The sequence below is a fragment of the Stigmatopora nigra genome, chromosome 19 (genome assembly GCF_051989575.1).
Source record: "Stigmatopora nigra isolate UIUO_SnigA chromosome 19, RoL_Snig_1.1, whole genome shotgun sequence".
Classification (NCBI taxonomy): Eukaryota; Metazoa; Chordata; class Actinopteri; order Syngnathiformes; family Syngnathidae; genus Stigmatopora; species Stigmatopora nigra.
Window position 1 is genome coordinate 10,106,831 of NC_135526.1, and position 22,877 is coordinate 10,129,707.

At 41.2% G+C, this 22,877-nt stretch overlaps 1 protein-coding gene across 3 annotated transcripts in view; it reads left to right on the forward strand.

Moving 5' to 3' along the window:
* The window catches only part of sgcd (sarcoglycan, delta (dystrophin-associated glycoprotein)), a 188,711-nt gene that overhangs the window by 38,477 nt on the left and 127,357 nt on the right, over positions 1 to 22,877 (forward strand). For 2 of the 3 annotated variants that reach the window (XR_013329789.1, XM_077740607.1), the window contains exon 2: positions 22,562 to 22,747. Coding sequence is in view for 2 of the 3 variants with exons in the window: in XM_077740607.1 (XP_077596733.1) it covers positions 22,631 to 22,747 (117 nt within the window). In the remaining variant the exon portion in view is untranslated. The remainder of the gene's footprint in view (positions 1 to 22,561; positions 22,748 to 22,877) is intronic. The other variant, XM_077740608.1, reaches the window with a different exon arrangement.

A 22,877-nucleotide genomic window follows, 5' to 3' on the forward strand; every position in this document is an offset into this window, starting at 1 on the left:
CGGCACATATTTACTCACATTGGGCGTGCTTGAAAGTCTAACATTTTCTCCAAAGTTGACGAGTTGCCCAATCAGTATGCACTAAATTCAAGATTCTGGAGATGTTGCTGTAATACACAGACAGCTTGACTGTCTGGGTACATTGCTACATATATCTATTATCACTAAATAAATATAGTGAAAGAGTGAAAGGGGAATGCATGTGCTTAAAGCATGACAATATTAGCAGTCGACAATGACGTTTCATCTGCTACCAGTGACCGAGACAGTCCGGTTTCAGTCCGGTTTATAGCCGAAAATGGGTAAAGCAAGATCGGTTTTATCAAAAACGTCCCTAAAAACATCCAGTACTAAAGTTAATATTTGGCGTACACAATTTAAAATGACAGAAAACATAACATTTGGGAAAAACTTATGAGTTGACAGGTATCACACTGCACATTTCACATGTATGGAGGTTTGCACTATTTTAGCCAGATAAGAATCACATATGAGCAAAGATTTTTTTTTTAATTGACCTGGAAGTACATTCCTCAATAAGTGTGGATTGTTGGGAGTAGGTCAGAATACCTTGTGAAAACCCGAGCTATTCAAAATAAGGTCCTCTCGACTGTGAGGCACTGTTGCCATAATCATTAGTCCTTGTTGCCTTACCTTTTGTCAAACTGCTAAAAATTCTACACCTGTCAAGGAAATACCATTATAATTCTGGTGCTGCCTTTTGATCCCGTTTCAATTTTGACCCCTTTGAATTCCAAGAAGGAAACTCCAAAAAGTTATGAGGTTTATGAGAGTGGCACGTGGCCCATCTGCCCATCATGAATGATCAAAGATTCCACTGTGAAACACAAGCATGGGAAAACGTAGAGTCCGTATTTTGAATGTTGCCTAAGATGCGCAGATGAACGCATGGAGCTCATTCCACTTCTTCATAGCAGAAAAGGTCACACTTTTTTGTTGGTAATCTACATTTTTGTTTATTTCTTAAAAGTTGGTGGTTCTTATAGTGTTGGTGGAGGTTGAGGGGGCGAAACAGTTGATGGCACAGCAGGCACTCAAGCTTGAAATAATGTCGCCGACCGTGCCTCTGCACGCCACACGGCTCGTCCGTCGTAAATCCCGCTGTGTAAATAAAGATCGGCCTTGCTCTGCCACCTCTCGGCTCACAAGTCTCTGTGTAAACAATGTCCTGGTGGTGCATCCTCCTTTTTTCTAAGCTTTTAATCTTCTTCAGCGCAACACTTTATCCATTATTTTTACAGTGTTTAATGGAAAACTAAGGATGGACGCGGGTCTTTTATCTCCTGTGAGGTGCCTATCGTAGGTGTAGATCAATAAGTAACTGTGACAATTTGTTAAAATATCTTATTGATTAAACACTACTCACAACTACTCATTATACACTACCCACTAAAAATTAGATACAGTACATTAAGATGTAACTTAAAATGTGCTCCGACTTTTACAGGTGAACCATATTTGACCTTTTCTGAACTTTTGAATGCCCGATTTTCAATGTCTCAGAATATCTTGAACAACGTGTTGTTCTCTAACTAATATTAATAATCGGACATAGGCTTTGTCATCATCATTGACTCGATAAAAGCCTAATTGTCATCATACACAGCTGAGTATGACAACATTAGTAGTGCTTCTCATAAGGTGCGCTTTCCCGGCAAAATGCCCAAATAAGTGATAATTTCAGACTCTTTGGCATTCTGACGTGATGGATACATCGCATCACCTCCCGAGCGGATCACTTACCTCTCACTGTCTCCCCACTTACCTTCAGTCAGCCAGTAGGAGGCAGATCACCGCCCAACATCTTTTCATTTCACCTCACCCCAAAGATATTACACAGAAGGGATTGTGTCGTGCTACCATTTAGAGTCCTGGTCGATGTGGAAAATAACTGTCCTTAACCCTATTCGTCCGTACTTCGTGAGACCTACAGCATCTGCCAGAGGGCAGCAGCTGGAATAGGGAGTGACTAGAGTGGTATGGGTCCCTGATGATGTTCCTGCCTCTGCTGAGGTAATGAGGGCTAGCAATGTGTTCTAGTGAGGGCAGAGAGCAGCCAACGATCTTCTGGGCAGTGATAATCAATCTCTGCATGGCCTTTTCGTCTGCTGCCGTGCTTCCAGCTCCCAGTATGCCAGGATGCTCTCCACAGTGGCTCTATAGAAGGTTACCAGAAGCTTAGTGTCCAAGTTGTTCCTCATGAATACCCTGAGGAAATTGAGTCATTTTTCGGTCTTCGGCACTACTGCTGTGGTGATTGTAGACCAGGAGATCTTATACGTGACGTGAACCCCCAGGAATTTATCTACACATACTCCATTTATGAGGAGTGGGGCCAGATCTGTGCTGTGTTTGCGAATGTCCAGGATTATTTCTTTAGTTTTCGTGATGTTCGGTGTGAGATTGTTTACCGAGCACCACGAAAAGAGTTTGTTGACCTCATCTCCCTAGGCCGACTCGTCCCATCCTGAGATGACCCAACCACCGTGGTGTCATCCGCAAATTTGATGATGGAGTTAGACTGGTGGGTTGGTACACAGTCGTATGTATGACACTTTAGTGTGAAGTGACACACCAGAGGAGACAAAACTCTAGATCATGTTTATTCTAATATCAAGCATGCGTATAAAGCCACTTCGCCCCTCACCTGGCTGGATCAGATCATCTCTGCCTGTCCCTTACCCCCTTATACACTCCACTCCGGAGGCTAACAAGGCCACGAATGAAGATAATAGAAACTTGGCCGGAGGACGCCCTTTCTCAGGTGCAGGGCTGTTTTTCCCGCACCAACTGGGAACTTTTCGAACACCACAGCCTTCAGTACGACACGGGCACTGTACTTTCCTACATCAAAAACTGCACGGACAGCGTCACTGTTAATAAATGGATACAGGTTTTTCCTAACCAAAACCCTGGATGACTAAGGAGACACAGGCACTCATCAAATGCCGTAAAACCGCCTTAAGGTTAGGGGACAGAGTACAATACAGTGAAGCCATATGTTACGACTCCCCCTGGGGTATGATATACCAGGAAGTCGCAACTATCACAGCAGACAGGTTCGGTCAAAGATGAGTTCGGACACACATTGCAAGTAGCCTTCAGTTATTTTTATTTACAATAAAGTCAATAAAACAGACTACGGGATAACATAGGGGAAGCACGAGATATTAAAGTGGCACCCTCAAATAAACACGGTAAAAAACCCTCCCAGACAGGTTTCAAATGAACACCCACAAAATACAGGAAATAAGACCGAAGGATGCCACTGTTAAACTGATGTAATATAATCTAGACAGGGGAATAACTGTGTCTAAATGCACAAACTATATGTATACCCATGGGTGTCCAAACTTATCTCAAGTCCCCCTATGCAACCCAAAATCATTAACAACACATACAAAATATAACAGGGAGTAACATACTCACAAGCCTGCAACTCAGCAAGGCATCAAGGACAAGGGCAAAGGCCAGGGCAAGGGCAAAAAGGGGTGAACTGACAACTGAAAAGGCTTTAAATAAGGGCAGGAGGGATGATTGGGGAATTAATTACAGCTGTGTTGGCCTGGGCAGGGCTCTGTCACAGGGGTGGAGCCACAGTGGCAGATACCGGTAAAGAAAAGAAAGCACACACCTCCTACATAGTGTGTGTCCAGGCTGCCAGCCGTAACACCATAGCAGAGCTGAAGTGAGGCATTAAAACGGCCAAAGCAGCATATACAAACCCAAAGAAGATCTGGCAGGGAATGCAACATATTACCAATTACAAGGAGAATAATATTTCTGCCAATGCAGATGCCTCACGAGCTGAGAAACTGAACTGTTTCTCTGCCCGCTTTGAGACTGACAAATCAGTCCCAGTCTCAACACCCCCACGACTACCCAGACTTGGTCCCCACCTCTCTTCTTCCATTACACTGAGCACTGGATCCCCTCAAGGCTGTGTACTGAGTCCCATTCTGTACTCCCTGTACACATACCACTTTACACCAACCCACCAGTCTAACTCCATCATGAAATTTGCTGATGGCACCAATGTGGTCGGACTCATCTCAGGAGTGGATGAGTTGGCCTACAGAGATGAGGTCAATAAACTGTCCACGTGGTGCTCGGTAAACAACCTCACACTGAACACCACGAAAATACTGTATCACAGTGTGCTACGCTGTAAGCACGGCAGCAGACAAAAAGGCCATGCAGAGAGTGATTAACACCGCCCATAAGAACTTTGGCTGCCCTATGCCCTCACTGGAAGACATTCCCAGCCCTTGTGACCTCAGCAGAGCCAGGAACATTGTCATGGACCCATACCACCCTGGTCACAACCTGTTCCTGCTGCTACCCGCTGGCAGATGCTATAAGTCTCACAAAGTACGGACAAATTGGCTTAAGGGCAGTTTTTTCCCACATCCAGCAGGACTCTAAACTTGCAGTAACACGACACGCAATCCCTTCCGTGGAATAACTCCGGGGTGAGGTAACATGAAAAGACGTTGGGCGGTGATCTGCCTCCTTCTGGCTGACAGAAGGTAAGTGAGAGACAGTGAGAGCTAAGTTATCTGCTCGGGGGGTTATGCAATGTATGCATCATGGCAGAACGAGTCTGAAATTATTTGGTTTTTTGCCAGGAAAACGCACCTTATGGAGAAGCACGACCAATTTTGTCATACGCAGCTGGGTATGATGACAATAGGCTTTTGTCAAATCAATGAGGATGACAAAGCCTATGTCCGATTATTATTATGTGTACAGGAGTACAGAAGAGGACTCAAGGAGTCCTACGAGGAGTAGGTCCAAGGAAAACTAGGAGCTCAACTGAAAAACAGAAGTTGTTTGAGTCATTTGCAAACTGTTGACCCTTAAGCCACACTGTAACTCTTCAAATTCCTTTGTAGCAAAACTTAGATTACACTTGAGGCTCAGGTGCTTCATATTCTTGCTGGATGATTCGGTTTCTTGGTAACTGACAAATCCACCCAACAAAATGAATCTTTTTTTAAAATTCTTAACTACTTAGATGAATAACTGAATGGTCACTGCCCGCTGTCCTAGTTAAAATTCATCCTCCCAGAAAATTGGGTTTGTTGTCAGCTAATCAAATAGTTTTATCTATAGACACTTTTTTCCATGTCCAGAATTGAAATATTTTAACTGGAGTTATAGCCAAGCAACTGAATTTCGGTTAAAAGCACAACTTTTATAGTTGAATTCTTAATAATGCAATACCATCCCTGTGAGGTTTGAGCTTGTTACCAACTTGGCACTCCATTGATGGATTTTCAGGGGGGAAACTGAATTTAGAGGTCCACTGACGTGACGTGACCAGAAGGCTCAAATTAGATCTAGATGAAAATGTTGAACAAGTACAGCATCTTTTTATAAATTGGGGAGTCTTCTACAAGATCTTACACCAACGATTATAATCATCTTTCGGGATTAGGATTGTCCTCCCTATTTTAAGCATTTTTTAAAAAAAATACCGAATCTTCCGCACTATAAAGTGCACCGCATTATAAGGCACACCAGATTATAAAACAAATTCAAATATTGGCCTATTTGAAAATATGTATCTTATAGACAGTATATATAAAGTGCACCGGATAATAAGAAGCAGTAGCAGTAGGGGATTGTGTTATACAACCACTAGATGGAGCTGTGCTAAAGGTAATTTCATACAATGATCAACCAATATCAATCTATATATAAGACGCACAGCCGACTTTTGAGAAAATAGTCTTACAGAAAACACAATGAATCTTAATATTCCATAATATTTAACTGTCCTGATGATCATTAGACATAAACTGTCCTTTTCTGCTTCACTTTTGCATTCAAGAAAATAACAAGGAATTAGCAATAAATAACAAAATCAAACCTGACATGATGTGGCCCAGTGGAGCAAGTGATTAGTGCGTCAGCCTCACAGCTCTGGGGTTCTGGTTCAAATCCAGGTCACATCCACCTGTGTGGAGTATGCATGTTCTCCCCAGGCCTGTGTGGGTTCCCACCGGGTATTCTGGTTTCAAACCACATAAAAAAAAAACATGCATGCAACGTGGGACATGGTGCGTGGGACGTGGAATGTGGACCATGGAACAGGAAACCGGGAACATGGAACGGAACAGGAAACCTGAAACACGGAGCATTTCATGGCAAACAATCTCAGAACCGGGGCTCATCACAAAATACACACAGCTGGTCATGAAAGGAAAGGGTAGCCAGGGAGACACAAGAGGCGAAAAGCAAATACACCCAGGGAAAAAGGAATGACAAAACCAGCCAACCTTATCAATAAAAATATATAAATATTTAAATGTTTTATTCAGGCGGCCCGGTGGTAGGAGTGGTTAGCGTGTCGTCCTCACAGCTCTGGGGTCCTGGGTTCACATCCAGGTCACGTCCACCTGTGTGGAGGTTGCATATTCTCCCCGGGCCTGTGTGAAACATGGAACATGTTCGGGTATTCCGGTTTCCGCCCATATTCCAAAAACATGCATGGTAGGTTGATTGGACACTAATCGTCCCTAGTTGTGGGTATGAGTGTGCACGAGTGTGTCAGCCTCACAGCTCTGGGCTGCTGGTTTCAAATCCAGCCTCCACCTGTGTGGAGTTTGCATGTTCTCACTGGGCTTGTGTGGGTTTTTTTCCGGGTAGTCCGGTTTCCTCCTGCATCCCAAAAACATGGGTGGTAGGCTGATTGGATACTCTAAATTGCCCCTAGGCATGAGTATGAGCGTGTGTGGTTGTCCATCTCCTTTTGCCCTGCGATCGGCTGACCTCCGATTCAGGGCGTCCCCCGCCTCTTGCCTGGAGAATGTTAGGATGGGCTCCAGCACCCCCGCGACCCTAATGAGGACTAAGCGGTTCAGAAAATGAGATGAGATGCTTTATTCATTTTTATTTTTGCGAGCTGGTGCCAAGTGATTCTATTATCGAAGCATGAACATAGCCCCCAAATTTATTGTAACTGTCACTTCCCTTCTGGTAACAGAAGTAGTTCGCCCAGCTTTGACATGAAATAGATATCCACCATGCTTAGAATCCTCTTCCTAAAGCTATTAAACCCAATGATGTTTTGTATCCTGTCATCTGGTAGCTCCCTTTATTCCCTTTATCATTGATACTGGTGATCGTATGTAAAATATACTTCTCATGTTCCAGACAATCATCTTTATTTGACTTTCTATTTGCACTTTGGGGGTCCACACCGCCCACACCTCCTCTTCGTATGTAACATGTTACTGTCAGTTGTAATTTAGTATGGAGAGAAAGGCATGGCACTAAATTGAAAATCTGCTCGTGCGCTTGTAATGCAGTTACAATAAAATGTGGGCCGGCATCATGCAGTGACAGAATTTTAATAGAGCAATTACAATTGGATGTCTGGCTGGCAGATGAAGTGGGACCACCCGCATTCACCACTGTAACAATTAACAGTCACACATATTAACTGTCGGATTCTGGAGATGTAATAAGCCGTATGGGTGGGTCCCTTTTCGGATAATTGAATGAACTTGTACAAACAACATAACCAGAAGTATGTCATTAGTTCCATTTATTTATTGATTATTTCCATTGTCATTTAGTTTTTACCCCACTTTTAAGATGCTCTAGCGCAGCGGTCTCCATCCATCGGTCCTTGGACCTGATCTGCGAGTTACCTAGTTCTAGTCCATCAGAGTAATAAATATTAACGTTTTCAATCTCGCCCTCTTACTTAAGAATGGAAAAATGGATTTAAAAATAATAATAATACGACGACCATGACGACGACCATGACGACGACCATGACGACGACCATGACGACGACCATGACGACGACCATGACGACGACCATGACGACGACCATGACGACGACCATGACGACGACCATGACGACGACCATGACGACGACCATGACGACGACCATGACGACGACCATGACGACGACCATGACGACGACCATGAAGATGATCATGACGACAACCATGCCGACGACCATGACAACGACCATGACGACGAACATGACGAAGACCATGACGACGACCATGACGACGACCATGACGAAGACCATGACGATGACCATGACGACAACCATGGCGACGACCATGGCGACGACCATGACGACGACCATGATGACGACCATGACGACGACCATGACGACGACCATGACGACGACCATGACGACGACCATGACGACGACCATGACAGCGACGATAACAGCGACAATAACAGCAGTAACAACGGTATCGTGGATGTCGTTTGTGCACGGACCCTCCTAAACAATTTTTCTCTTGAGTTGTCGCCCTCCACCCATTAGCCGGTCAACGAGAAAATAGAATGTGCTTTACCGTTTTGTGGTGAGAAAAAGGTTGCGGACTACTGCTCTAGCGAGTCCATCGGAAGTTTGAGCCTTCAGAAAACATCAAGTTTCTTTATTTTAGAAAATACGGTAGTATTTTCTCAACTATAGGCCGTATTTGCACAAGCCAATATATTTTAAGGCTGATCCAAGGTCTTGTGGACCATCCTTAAAATATCAACCTTGTTACTTGAGTAATGTATCACTTCCTGGATATACTGCTTCTGTGAAATTTTTCGAATTTGTCTACATCCAAGCAACATCCTTATGGAACACAGAAAGGAAATGACTGTACATTTTCTGGTTATAATATAAAACAAAGTTCCGCTTTGATTTCTTTTCGTTGTATTTCTTGTTCGAAAGTGACAATGATTGCAGTAATATCAACCGTCGAAAGAATCGAGATATTTCGACATAAGAAGCAATACACCTGGCACGACATTTAAATTTCTGGTAAGAAATTTGTAATTTTTGTCAGTAAAAGCATCAGGTTCTTGTCAAGATAGATTTATTTCTATTTTCAAACTGAATATTTTTATATTTGGCATTTACAAAGACAGGCATATTTACTTCCTTATGATATTGACCCAAATAATGTGTAATTCAGCAGACAATCCTATGGATTCATACAGTATCTCAGACATACATGTGTGACAATTTTTCTTAAGATTTTCCCTTCAAAGTAACACATTTGAACTCCAAATTAAACCCATGAATATGGAGAAGAAAATTCTAAATGGAGGGCGGCCCGGTGCCGCGAGTGGTTAGCGTGTCAGCCTCACAGCTCTGGGGTCCTGAGTTCAACTCCAGGTCATGTCCATCTGCGTGGAGTTTGCGTGGGTTTCCCCCGACATTCCAAAGACATGGTGCATGGTAGGCTGATTGGACACTCTAAATAATCTCTATTTATGGGTGTGAGTGTGCATGATTGTCCATCTACTTGTGCCCTGCAATCGGCTGGCCACCGATTCAGGGTGACCCCTGTTTCTGGCCCGAGTCAGCTGGGATAAGCGCCAACACACCCCTATGACCCTAATGAGGATAAAGCGGTTCAAAAAATGAGATGAGAAAATTGTTAATCAAAGGAAGTCTTATATGCGAGAAATTGTAAAATTCAACAATTTTGAGACAATTCTAAGGGTGTGGCTTATATGAGCGGCTTATATGCGAGAAAACAGGAAACATCTTTGTTTAACAATCATTCAATGTAATTAAACCAGGAAATACATGACAATTGAAGGTAATACTATTACAACAACTTAAAATGAGTTTGATGAAATGTTACACTAAATGCACTCAAGTTGAAAATGCAGTTTTATTTCCACTGACCTTTTTGTTGTTTTGTTGTGGCTAGTATTTTGCTGTTATAATGTAAAAATTGTGAATCTATTGCTGAAGTGGACTGGTGTGTTAAGAGGTTAAGCTTATTAGCTAACATCGCCCAGCACATTTTTAAGTCTTATTTAAGTTCAAACATTCAAGGTCAATTTGGTGAAGACAAAGTCCCCTCATTTGGAATTTTTGAGCACTGTGAAGTCAGTCATTAACATGGACCCTTTCAATGCTTCTGGGCCGCATTTAGCCCCTCCTTCCCACCTGCTGCAGACCCTCTTGAAGGGATAGTATCTGGCATTTAGTGAGTCATTTGCAGATGAGAAACGTTCTCAAGTCATTTGCATGCCCGGTCAGCGAGCATGAAAGGCACATAACAGTTTTAATTTTTTGATTAGGATTTAATTTACTTCCAAGATTTAATACAATATGTGACTGCAAATCATATTAGCGTGTAAATAGAGAAGTTAAAAATAGGAAAATAATGTGAGATAAAATCATCGGAAGCACAGACAAAAAGCTATAATGAAGATAATTTTTTATTGTGTTTAAAACGGAAAATCCATTTTTAAAATGAACTGAAAAAAATAACTTGAATCGCAACCAGATTCTTCAATGTGATCAGAATACCAAAACTAATGGGCAAAAGATTGTCACCATAACTCATTTGGTAGAATCCATTTCAGAACAGCCAACCCCATTTTGACAGCGAGTATAAGCATGATGCCAAGTCCATTTGAATTGGGAGGGCTGTATGTGAATGACAGAATAACTCATTTTAAATCAGAGCAGGAATATAAACAGTTGACTATCAACTTCCATATTACTGAAACAGTTCAAATAAAAAAAAAATACAGTGTTCCCTCGCTACTTTGCGGTTCAGCTACCGCGGCCTCAGAGCTCCGCGGATTTTTTTGGGAAAAAAAAATACAAATATTACATTGAAACAACATATTTTACAGTTTTTTTGTTATAACATGAATTTCACTCTCTCTACCCATATTTTATCTGATGTACTGTATACAGGGGGGTTAATTTTAAAAAAATAAAAATAAAAAATAAAATAAAAAATATATTTTTTTAATTAAATTCAAATTAAGCATTTTTGAAGGGGAATCCCTCCTTCGCGGAAATTTACTTATCGCGGGTGGTCCCGGTCCCCATTAACCGCGATAACCGAGGGAACACTGTGTATCATACATTATCTTTATAATTTAAATACTATCAACAGCTTTCTTTGCTTTGGAGACTTTCAGGGTCACTGATATTCGTTCGGCACAGCTTGTCACCACTGCACACCTTTTTACCCAAATACACTACAAACAATTTGCTTTTGGAAGCATCGCAGCACAGTAAAAAAATGTCACACAAACACAGATAATATGTACATTAGACTCACATAATCTCACGGGTGTTCAGATACCACATAGGGTTTAAGACACACGGAAGGCTTTCTTGGAGAGCATCCTGTATAATCATGTTGTTAGAAAAAAGAATGTTTGATCTCCTGCCTCAACTCTGGAGTGTTCATTTACTGTCACACACACACACACACACACACACACACACACACACACACACACACACACACACACACAAACACACACACAAACACACACACACACAGATAGTGATCCCCCAACAGGCATAAAGTGACCCCTGTGAGGAATTCATTCTTTTTTAATGCCTCTTCCTCACCGCATGACTGTTTATTTGTTTTCCGAATCATTAGGTCAGCAGCTTTTCGGGACTCAGTCCACATTTTAAAAAAATGTTTATCGTGTTGAATGTGTGACATGACCGCTAAAAATGTTTTGTTTTTAAAGATTTTAAAAGTAAAGCTGTCTAATGTCTTGGATTTGGGAGCAAACCTGTTAGGAACCAGCCCTTTAAATCCACAGAGCATGCCGTCGTAAAGGGAGTAAACGCCTGTCTCCTCATTTCCAGCAATTTCGTCATCTGACGGAAGGAGGAACTGTTTACACGATGGCGGTTCTGCTGCTGTTGTCATCGTAAAAACTTAATTAAACACAAAGGTAGCAATTTGGTGATTTTAATTGACACACAAGTTACAGCTTGTGGAATACGGAATGAAATAGATAATGTGATCAGAAAATCAGGGCCGATCACGTTTTTAGAGGATCAGAATTAATCAACAAAAAATCCTGTTTTAAAATATATTTCTTTTGTAATTAGTGTAATACCTTGCGATGCAAGCTAAATTCGTTCCGGGACCGAGCTCGTATGTCAATTTACTCGTACAGTCATACCTTGAGACATAAGCTTAATGCATTCCGGGACTGGGCTCTTATGTCGATTTACTCGTATCTCAAATCAACGTTTCCCATAGAATGAACTAAATACAAACAAATTTGTTCCCATCTCTGAAAAAAAACATAAAAAATAGGATAATACGAGGGAAAAACATTTTTATTGGTTGTAATTCACCATTTACTAACAGAGTAAAAAATAACTCGTCGTTATGATGTTTAATCATAAAATGAGGCATTGTTCGATAAAACGGGGAGTTGGCTGATGGGAGAGGGAGAGACTTGACGGATGCGCTCGTAACGTAACAAACTTTAAATCTCATGGTACATATTTGCTAAGAATTTTACCTGTATCTCAAATTCCTTGTATGTTGCGGCACTTGTATGCCGAGGTAATACTGTATCTCAAATCAACATTTCTCATAGAAATTTACTAAAGACAAATTAAGTTGTTCACACCCTCTGAAAAAAACCCACAAAAAACAGGCAATGGAAAAACTGATTTTTATTGGTTTTAATAGAGTAACAAATAACTCGTGGTTATGATGTTTAATACTAAAATGCCATGATGTTCAGTAAAACATGAGGTGCGCACAGGAGAGATAGATAGAGAGAGAGAGAGAGAGAGAGAGAGAGAGAGAGAGAGAGAGAGAGAGAGAGAGAGAGAGAGAGAGAGAGAGAGAGAGGGAGAGAGAGTGAGGGGGGAGGGAGAGAGAGAGAGACAGAGAGAGGACATAAATGTAACCTAAATAAAGGGTTCTGTTGTTGTGGAAGGCTCCCCTTTTTCAGATGCTTGCCTTACTTTTAAATTCATGTAAATTTCTACTATCTCCCGTTAACTATATATCTTTTATCCATATTAAAAGAAGGCTCTCCATCTCATTATGAATGTAACTGTGCAGCTTGAAAATTATGGTTAATCTTTCTAACGCTCGATATCCTTATAGAGTCCTTCTGCTCTAGGATTGTGCATATTGTTGAGAAACTCCTCTCGTATTGGCGAGCTAGTTCCGTCATGCGTACACAGCTCATGGAAAAAAAGCCCAGTGCTCGCAAAGATCTTTACATGAGAGAGACAAGTGTGCTGGAATCATAAGCAGCCTCTCGCGACTCATATGCTCGTATCTCAAAATTTTTCTCATATACTTGCTCGGAATTTTACTCGTATCTCAAATTCTTCACATGTCGGGCACTCATATGTCAACATATTAATGAAATACTAACTCATTAGCTGTAGTTGAGGGATATAGAAGTCAAATCCACTTTGACCAAGATGGCTTACAGTTATTCTTTGGACACCCCTACTATAGATGGTCTTACCAGACCATGAGACATGGTTTCAGTATGTTCATGTCCTAAATCTGTTTTGTGGGTTGTGTATTTCCTCAGTTGACGATTTTTACGCAGATGGTCTGACCACGAAAAGGGGAATTTGTCTTGTTAAAAATGTTCTTCAGCTAAGCTTGAGTATGTACTAACCACTATGCAAGCATCGTGCACATTGGTCGACATGTAATTGGTAACATGCTCATGTCGACTGACCTTTTGATCGAACATGCAGTAGCTCCCCATACGGCAGCTATGAAAAAGGCTAACCTTAGTAGCAGTCCGTAGTGTCACTCGTAATGTTCTTTTCGGGTTGTTTGAGCAGATGTCCGACATTTCCCTCCGGCTTCCTTCCTTTTCTCCTCCTCTTTCATCCGCTTGTGTATTCATGTCAGCATATTCATAGCTCACGGTCAAACCATCTGTGAAGTCGCCGCATGCCAGCACCATTGCACCATGCTGGTACGTGTCATGTCGTTGTGAATACATAGCAATAGTAATTAGCAGAATTGAATAAAAATATCGGAATTCCCATTTTGAATACCATTCCCAGACGACCATCGTCTGTTGCCTGATCCATCAGACAGCAAAACACCTAGCCAACCCAACCCCTACCCAAGGCTGCACAGCCCCATGCCGCCATGATAAATCGGCCTGTCGCCCGCACACGTAGCAGCAAGACATCTTGGCATTTGAGGTGCTTGGGTAGACTTGGAACTGTAGAACGGATTGTTGCGTACAAATATATTTGTAAACACCCCCCTTCGATATAACTTGTCAAAAGTTTTTTTTCCTTCTTTTTAAAAATCTTTTTTTAAATGTATTTTTTATTATTATTTTTTTACTCAGGGTACTTTGACACTTGAATGAATAATCTTGATATGGACAGCAAAGCCAGTTAATGGTCAGTAGTTCATGAAATATGTAAGCCCTAAATCTCAAACAGATTTTACATTTTTTCTTCTACTTTTTCCTCATTACGACTCAAGAAGAAGCATTGTTTTTCTTTACTCCTCTTTGCTAAATAAAGCCTCAACAATACACCCACCTCCTCCCATAGTAAATTTCTTCTGATTGGTTGAGAAGGCACTTGATTAGTTTTGCAGCAGAGCTAAGATCTTAAATGTAAAAATAGGTGAATGATGAGATTCCCTTTTAATTTTGGAAGCATAACTTGTGTTGACAGTTTAAAATATGGTGCATTTGCATTGCTGTTTGCTATAGGGTTTTTTCATCTCGCAATTAATGGTTTTAGAGTCACAAAATAATGATGTGTGATGTCATGTTCTTCTTTACAAGGAAGTATTACTACTTCTAAGCCAATATAATTTATATATTTTATTCAACATTCCCAATTAAATCACATATTTATCACAGCCCTTGTTATCGTACTGAAATTTAGTATAATATTGTTACCCCACTGCTAAATGCAATGTACTGCCTTACCTGAAGACAGCAAATGCCACATGTGCCATGTCACATTTTGATCTAGGCTCATAGACTCTGCTAAAGTGAAGGATTGTGGGTGATTTATATCTCCTGTGAGAATCTGCAAGTGCAAAAGAATATATTAGAGAAGTTCCAAGACTCCCTGTTGCTTTGGAACACCAAATAATGGACCTTTGGAGAAAATAAGTGTATTATATGTGGAAAGCTTTTTTGCGCTAGTATGTGTGTTTGTGTGCATATGGAGTTTTGGCGTGTACTTCTGTCAAGCAGAGGGGAGAGCTTAACAAATGAGCGCCAGCTCGGGGATGCTGGGACAGGGGACCTTTTGTAGGGGAGTTGAGCCACAATAAATCTCAAAAATCAATATGACAGGGCCTGAGGTAATCAGCATCAACGATTTGAAAGCGGAATAAGTCCCCAGGGGCGGTGCGAGAATGATAAAATCCTCTGAAGCTGGGCCGTCTGAAAAAAAAAAAAACATCCCGAGGTTGAAGGATAGCAAGTCGGAGGAAAGCAAGAAAAGGACGAGGATTATTGATGCTTTTCATCCAGAAAGCCTTCAAGCAGTTTAGTTGTGCCTCAACTTGTCTGTTTCTGACTCCCCATCAATCAGACTCACACTTTCTTGATTTATTACATTCTAGTTGCTCTTCTCTCTTTATTTCTTTTCAAAGAGTAGGCTCATTTCACTTTCTTACTCTTCACAGCTTAACAATTTTTATTGACTCATGGCCAAATATGTCACAGTTTCCGTGATTGATATTTTTGCACCTACCATATTGAAACCGCCATTTAAAAAAAAATCAAGGTGAAATCTAAGCTTAAGGCCTATGAAGGGCAAAAAGCTCATTAGCAAACTTGTCATTTCTGGGATCTCGGGGTTGAGTAGGTTTTGACAAATAGTTAGTTACAGAAAATTCCTAACGTATAAAAAGTCGTTCCGAGGCGAAATTCGCCAGCGAAGCTACATATAAATGACATTATTAAAATACTCACAATCGACAACCCTTTGAATATTGAAGGCAGTTGTCCTGCTCATGTAGAGTCTACCTACGTATACATATAACATCTAAATCATAAGATACGAAATGGGTTCAAAAACAAACAAGACCTACAATAACTATCTTAGACCAAGACGTAAACTCATCGTAACCAAGACCGGAACAAGATGTTTTGCATTCGACACCAATACAATTTAAAAAATCCACAAAAAATGAAAGAATCAATGGAAGAACTATGGTTTGTTAATCATACAAAAATGTAAGTTTTTATATGGACCAATATTAGTTGATCATTTTACCAAAGCAAATTAATTCAGTCATTCATTTCATGAACTGCTTTATCCTCACAAGGGTCACGGGGGTACTGGAGCCTATCCCAGTTGACTTTCGGGCACGAGGGGAGACACCCTGAATCGGTGGCCAATCGATCGCAGGACATGAAGAGACAGGCAACCAGTCACACTCACACTAATGCTTTGGGGCAATTTAGAGTGTCCAACCTGCCTACCATGCATATCTTTAGAATGTGGGAGTAAACCAGGAGGGAACCCACGCAAAACCGGGTTGAGCATGTAAACACCACACAGGCGGACCGACTTGGATTTGAACCCAGGACTTTGAGGCCGAAGCGCCAATCACTCCGCTACCACGGAGTCGCCCAAAACTAAATTCTTCTTTTTTCATTTTGTGAACCGCTTTCTCCTTATTAAGGTCACTTGTGAGGCTGGAGCATATCCCAGCTGACTTCAGGACAGAGGCAGGGGACATCCCGCATCGAAGGTCAGCCGATCGCAGGGCACAAGGAAACAGACGGACAACCATTCACACTCAGACCTAGGGGCAATTTAGAGTGTCCAATTAGCCTACCATGCATGTCTTTGTAATGTGGAGGGAAACCAGAGTTCTCAGAGAAAACCCTTGCAGGCTAGGGAGAACATGCAAATTCCACACGGGTGGACCGACCTGGATTTGAAACCACGACTTCCGCTGTAAGGGCAATGCTCTAACCATTCAACCCTGCTAAATTCTCCTCCTCAAAATTAAATCCTTGCCTCTAATATCCAAGGAGAACTATGCATTATCTGTGCCAACATTCCATATTTGTCACGAAAGGTCTGAAACTTAGAAACAATTGAAACATATACCCAGGATAAGATATTGGACAGGAAACATGCGCCTAACAGTAACTGGTACAGATTTCTTCAGTCCCACACAGAGAGATGAAAATAATACTGCCATAGTTTAGGACGTCGGCCTCACATCTCTGGGGTTTCAACTCTAGGTTAGTCCACGTGTGTGGAGAGCATGTCCTCATCAGGCCTGTGTGGACTTTCTTCGGGTACTCCGTTTTCCTCCCACATTCCAAAAACATGTATGATAGACTGATTGGACACTCTAAACTGCTCCCAGGTATGAGTGCATTCATGAATGGTTGTCTATCTCCTCGTGCCCTGCGATTGGCTGGCCAGAGATTCATGGTGTCCCCTGCCTCTGGCCTGAAGTCAGTTGGGATAGGTTCCAGCACCCCCGAGTCCTTAATGAGGAAAAAGCGGTTCAGAAAATGAATGAATACCACAATATGATTATCCATACAAGATTACGTGAAAACACCTGTGGAATTAATTGTAATTTATTGTATTGTTTTGGGGTATATAACCATTTGTTGTAGTTACCCAATAAATACCTAAGCTTGTTGTTCTCAAATGTTTTATCTGGCTGTGAGTCTTATTGCTACTATTGTGACACTGGCCTTTGCTTGGATAGAAGAGTATCTTATTACGACTTTCTTTTTGTGGATTTCAGTGATTTAGTTTGTGACACCTTCTGAATCCACTCTGCACTGGCGCTGTCCCGAGCTGCCGGTGCCGGATACATCAAAATCTAAGATAATGCACTCAATACTCTCACACGCTCTGTAGCCGCAACTTCCCGGGATACATATAAGAGAAATATTGCCATATGGGCCTTTCTGCACCGGATAAATATGACTTCGTTTTGGAGGTTAGTCTTTTTTTAAAGTGAATGCAAACCTCACAAACTGTTAGTTTGCTTCGACATGTACATTTATGTTAGTGCCATTATGTTTTCTTTTTTTTTTTACATAGTCACTGTTTTCTAGCAATTTCAAATAAACATTGCAGTCTTGCCTGTTTTTGTTTCATGTCATCGACTTTTAATATTTCAAAATATATTATGTATTTAAATGTTAAGTTTGATGTATTATTTTTCTTATTTCTCTATTCTTTATTATTTCTCATATTATACTCCTTTGACTATCTGATGCTTTCTTGGTTTTGCTATCCAAGTAAATGTTACCTATGTAGCCAATGGTCAATGCGCCGAGTTTTCTACTGAAGTACTGGAAGTGATAGCTTCACCCTTGGGAATCCCCACATTTGAATTCCAGATGACAGATTTTCCTCTTGTTGTTATTGAAAGAGTTAAAATATATTGTGTGTATTATGTGCTGTGTAATAGCTTACCTTCGGCGGCTATGCAACTATGTTTTGTTGTTAGCGGAGTTTGTGCCCGAAATAGATTCCTCACATTCTAATCCTAGAGAGAGAAAAAAAAACATAAACATGATAATTGTGACTTTTATGAAATTATTTTGATTTGAATATCTTCAGATGTATATACAATCTATGGGCGCTACTGACTATTTAATTGAATTATTTGAACATCGGCCTAACAGATCTGTGGTTCTGGGTTCGAATCCAGGTCGGTCCACCTGTGTGAAGTTTGCCTGCCTGGGTTTCCTTCCACATTCCAAATACATGCATGGTGGAGTGATTAGATATTTTAAATTGCCCCCTTGTCTGAGTGTGAATGGTTGTCTGTCTCCTTGTGTCCTGGCCCGAAGTCTGTTGGGATGGGCTTCACCACCCCCTACACCTTTGTGAGGATAAAGCGGTTCAGAAAATGAATGAATGGCCCAGGGGTGGCATGGTGAAGTGTTTGTGGTGGTTCGGGTGTCCGCCACTCGGTTCAATCCCCAGTGGCTTCCAAACTTTCCTCTCAAATCCCAAAAACATGCAGGGTCAGCAGGTTTAACACTGTAGGTCAAATGTGTCAAAGTGGCGGCTCGGGGGCCAGATCTGGCCCGACGCTTCATTTTGTGTGGCACGTGAAAGTAAATCATGAGTGCCAACTTTCTGTTTAAGGATCAAATTGAAATGAAGATTATAGATGTATAATAAATTTCCTGATTTTCCCCCTTTCAAATAATAATAATAATAATAATGATTTGACATAGCCTTTGTCGTCATCATCAAAAACAAAAGCCTCTTTGTCATCACACCCAGAAACTGTGTATGACAAAATTGGTAGTGCTTCTCAATAAGTTGCGTTTTCTCGGCAAAAGACCTGACCAAATAAGTGATAATTTTGGATCAATAATTGTAATCTTTTAATCATTTTTCTGTTCTTAGTTTAAAAATCATTTTGTAAAATCTAAAAATGTATATAAAAAAGTTAAAATAAACATTGTTTTTGATCTATAAAAACTGAATATTCAGGGCTTTTAATCCAGTTCTTTTAATCTATTTATAAAAAAAATCTAAATATTATTTCTAAAATGGTCCAGCCCATGCTCTTTTACCAGTGAATAACATTACTATTATTTTCCCAATGAAAAGTGTTATCTAATTGTCCAGGGTTGCCAATTTATCATTAGAACAATGGCTTTGAAAGATTGATAATTTTTAAAAAGTGGTGCTGACTAATTAAAATATACATTGGTTCACAATTATTTGATTCATTGGTACACATAGTCATTGTGGGGAAAATGTTTGGGATCCTTTCAAATAACTACTTCCCAAACTACTTCCCAGGCAGTACTACTGACAGTACGCCTTTTTGTCTAACTTTTTGACAAAGAGAGCCATAAAAAATTCATATTTTCTAATGTTATTCATTGAGAGCATACTCCGAATTTAAAAGTCAAAATACATGTAAATGATTGTCTTTTATTTTAGTAATTTCACTACTTTTAAAGTGGAAAAAAAAGAATACTTTTGACGACATTCTTATGCATTTGCTAATCAATGAGAGTATGCACTCTAGCAGTCTAATGAAAAAAAAGAAGATTAAAGCAGCACTGGACGTAGCATCTTAGTTCTCTCACCAGTGGGTTCTATATTTTAGATCACAGGTTAGCGAAGAGCCAGATGCACCCATCGAAAGAGCCTCATGTGGCTCCCAAGCCATAGGTTCCTTACCTCTGTACTAAGTTATCATTTACTCGGGTTGTTTTTGTCGCTTGCAGCAGTAAGAAGACCATGTGTTTATTTCTGCCTCATCGTGGTGCAAGTGTTAATTACTGACAGACGCCTGAAGCCTGCATTGCACTAATTTGTTTTCAGTGAATATTAGCCTCTCTTTGACTCCAGATGTGGGTGACAGTGTCTGACAGACAGAGCCAATTAAGGAGAAATGGACTCAAAGAATAAGTTTTTCTTTTACATATTTTCAGTTTGCCTGAGTTCATCGTCAACTCCATTAATTTGAAATCAAGAGTGAGGGCTAGCAACTAATGCTTAATTAGACCAATTAGGCTGGTACATATGTCATGTTGCTTAAGTTATTCTTTAGTTTTTTTGTTGTTGCTGTCAATTATTTAGGGTTGTGGGCTTTCAAGGCTTCAAGAGATGCCGTATATTGTGCATCTGGGTGTTAGCAGTATAATGTAGTCAATTAGCTTCAGACATTTTATAAAATACAAATAAATAACAAATACAAATTGTTAGGTGGACATTAATCTGAGAATTTCCCCCTCATTTTGGTCTCTTATCACCTCTTTGCTGTGTATATTTTATTTTTCTCACCATGAAAAAAGGGAGTACAAGTAAAGTTCAGCAGCACTATTATTGGACTCCTCTTTCACCATTGCCGTGCATGCTAATTTAAAAAGTGGCAGCCCAAACTGGAGGCCCCACTCAGATCCACAGTGTTTGATTTCAGCCTGCAGCGGAGCAGCGCCACCCTTCATTAACCTGCTCTGACCTGCTCGTTAATTCACACTACAGCAGTAATTAGGTTACACCATACGTATGTGTGAGTACGTGTGTGAATTTATGTATCCTCCAGCTTTAATGCAATTTAAGAAAAAAGAAGGAATTAGCCAAGCAAGAGCCAAAAGATAGCATTGCGTCAACTGGGCAGATTCTGAATGGATAATACACTAATCCCTCGAATACCATGGTTAATGTAGACCTGATATGGCCGTGATAAACGAAAAATTGTGCAGTAAAATCACCTCCATTATAACTACCACAATACATGTTTTGGCGCCTATACAGAAACAAAACAACTTAAAAAACACCATTGTATGTTATAACGAATCTGTCAAAACAGGCTTTGCTCTTGTTTTTTTAAACCATGAGGACGGTCAAACTTGTTGATTAAACCTTGCTTTTACCATGAAGCCATACCCACACATGACGATGGTGATCAGAATGTTCAGTTAATCTTTGAATAAAAAAGTAAGGGAAGGCATCAGCTTCCAAAAAAATTTGTTGCTGCCTGTTCCAGCTGGTGCCGGGTCGGGGGGCAGACCACGCTCACCGCCTTCATGCACTGCGGGATCGCTGGCCAATGCGGCTAGCACGTACATCTAGACCGCCGGTCGGCATGCACCACCAGATCACTGGCCAGCATGTGCCACCGGACCGCTGGGTGAGAAATTAAACTTCTACTTCAGTCCTCCACACGTCCAACCATCAATTAGCCACCCTAGGCGCTCTATTTTTGGATAAGTGAAACGACATCAGCCCACTGCCCAGATGTAAATGGAATCTAAACTTCCACATTGCTCCGCCTCGACATCCCGCCATGCTCGCCGACCAAAGTGCTCTGTTTTTGCACAAGGCTGATTCCATTCGCCATTTTGTCGTGTGGGGCTCACATTTCTAAAAAAAATCTCCCTTTGCTGGTGCTCCCTGCCGTCCAATTCACCGAGCAATTTTTATTATCAAATAAGCGCCAACGACGTCAGCCCACTGCCCCGACTTAAATGGAATCTCAACTTCCACATTGCTCCGCCTCAACGTCCCGCCATGTTCGCTAGCCAAAGTGCTCTGTTTTCGGACAAGGCAGAATCCATTCGCCATAATGTCATCCGGGCCTGTTTGTATGTTCTCCTGCTTGCGCAAGTTTTCTCCGGGCCCTCCGGTTTTCTTCTCATATCCCAAAATTATGCCTTCTAGGCTGGTTGCCACTAAGTATCATGATGTATGAGCTCAAATGGTTGTCTTTCTACTTGTGTCCTGCAATTGGTTGGCCACCAATCCAGAGTGTGCCCCACCTGATGCCCCAAGTCAGGTGGGATCGGCTCCAGCACCCCCGCGACTCCTGTGAGGATAAGTGGTTCAGAAGATGAATGAATGAATGATATAATTTGTTATGTGTTTTGTCAAAATAATTGTAAATAGATCCAAGCTACGATACTTACAGTTTCTATAGAACATATACCATGAAAACATTGGAAACCTGCTGGTAAAATGGCCGTGGTATGATATTTTGTGTGTCATTTTCAAATAGTAAGCTAATAAAGTTGTAGCATCCACTTTTTGTTTTTTATTGTTAAATCGAGCAGAATCAACACAACGATGTCACCAGAGGTGACTAAATGCCATTTTACATTTTCTAATATTAGAGTATTGCCTGCAACTTTGCTGATTGGCTAAATAAGAGTTGTTTTACATGGAAATTGCCAACCCACATGACCACCCTGGGATTTGAAGCTGCTGCCAGTAAAGGTTTATGGAAAAAAAATTACTTAAACGCTGATACGCTCCACTGGTCGTCTTTTTTTTCGGAAGGGATGACGACGGAAGGCGAGCGGCGGAGGACGAAAGAGGAGTTGTAATGACCATGTGGCCCCGGAGAGGATGACCAGCTCAGCGGCGGCTCATCCTTCACGTACCTGCCTGGATCGCTCTGCTGTTCCGTCTCAGGTGATTAGGGAAAGCCCGTCGCATGCTGAGTCAGCATCCTTGCACGCTGAGGTGAGCTTCTCCTTTTTTCTGTTTTGCGATCCCTTCATTCTGCTTGAAAGAATATTGTTGTATCACCACAAACTGCATAGAACTTGATTGGGGTCCCAGCTATGGAGGTAGGGGACTCTCCAGGCCTTTT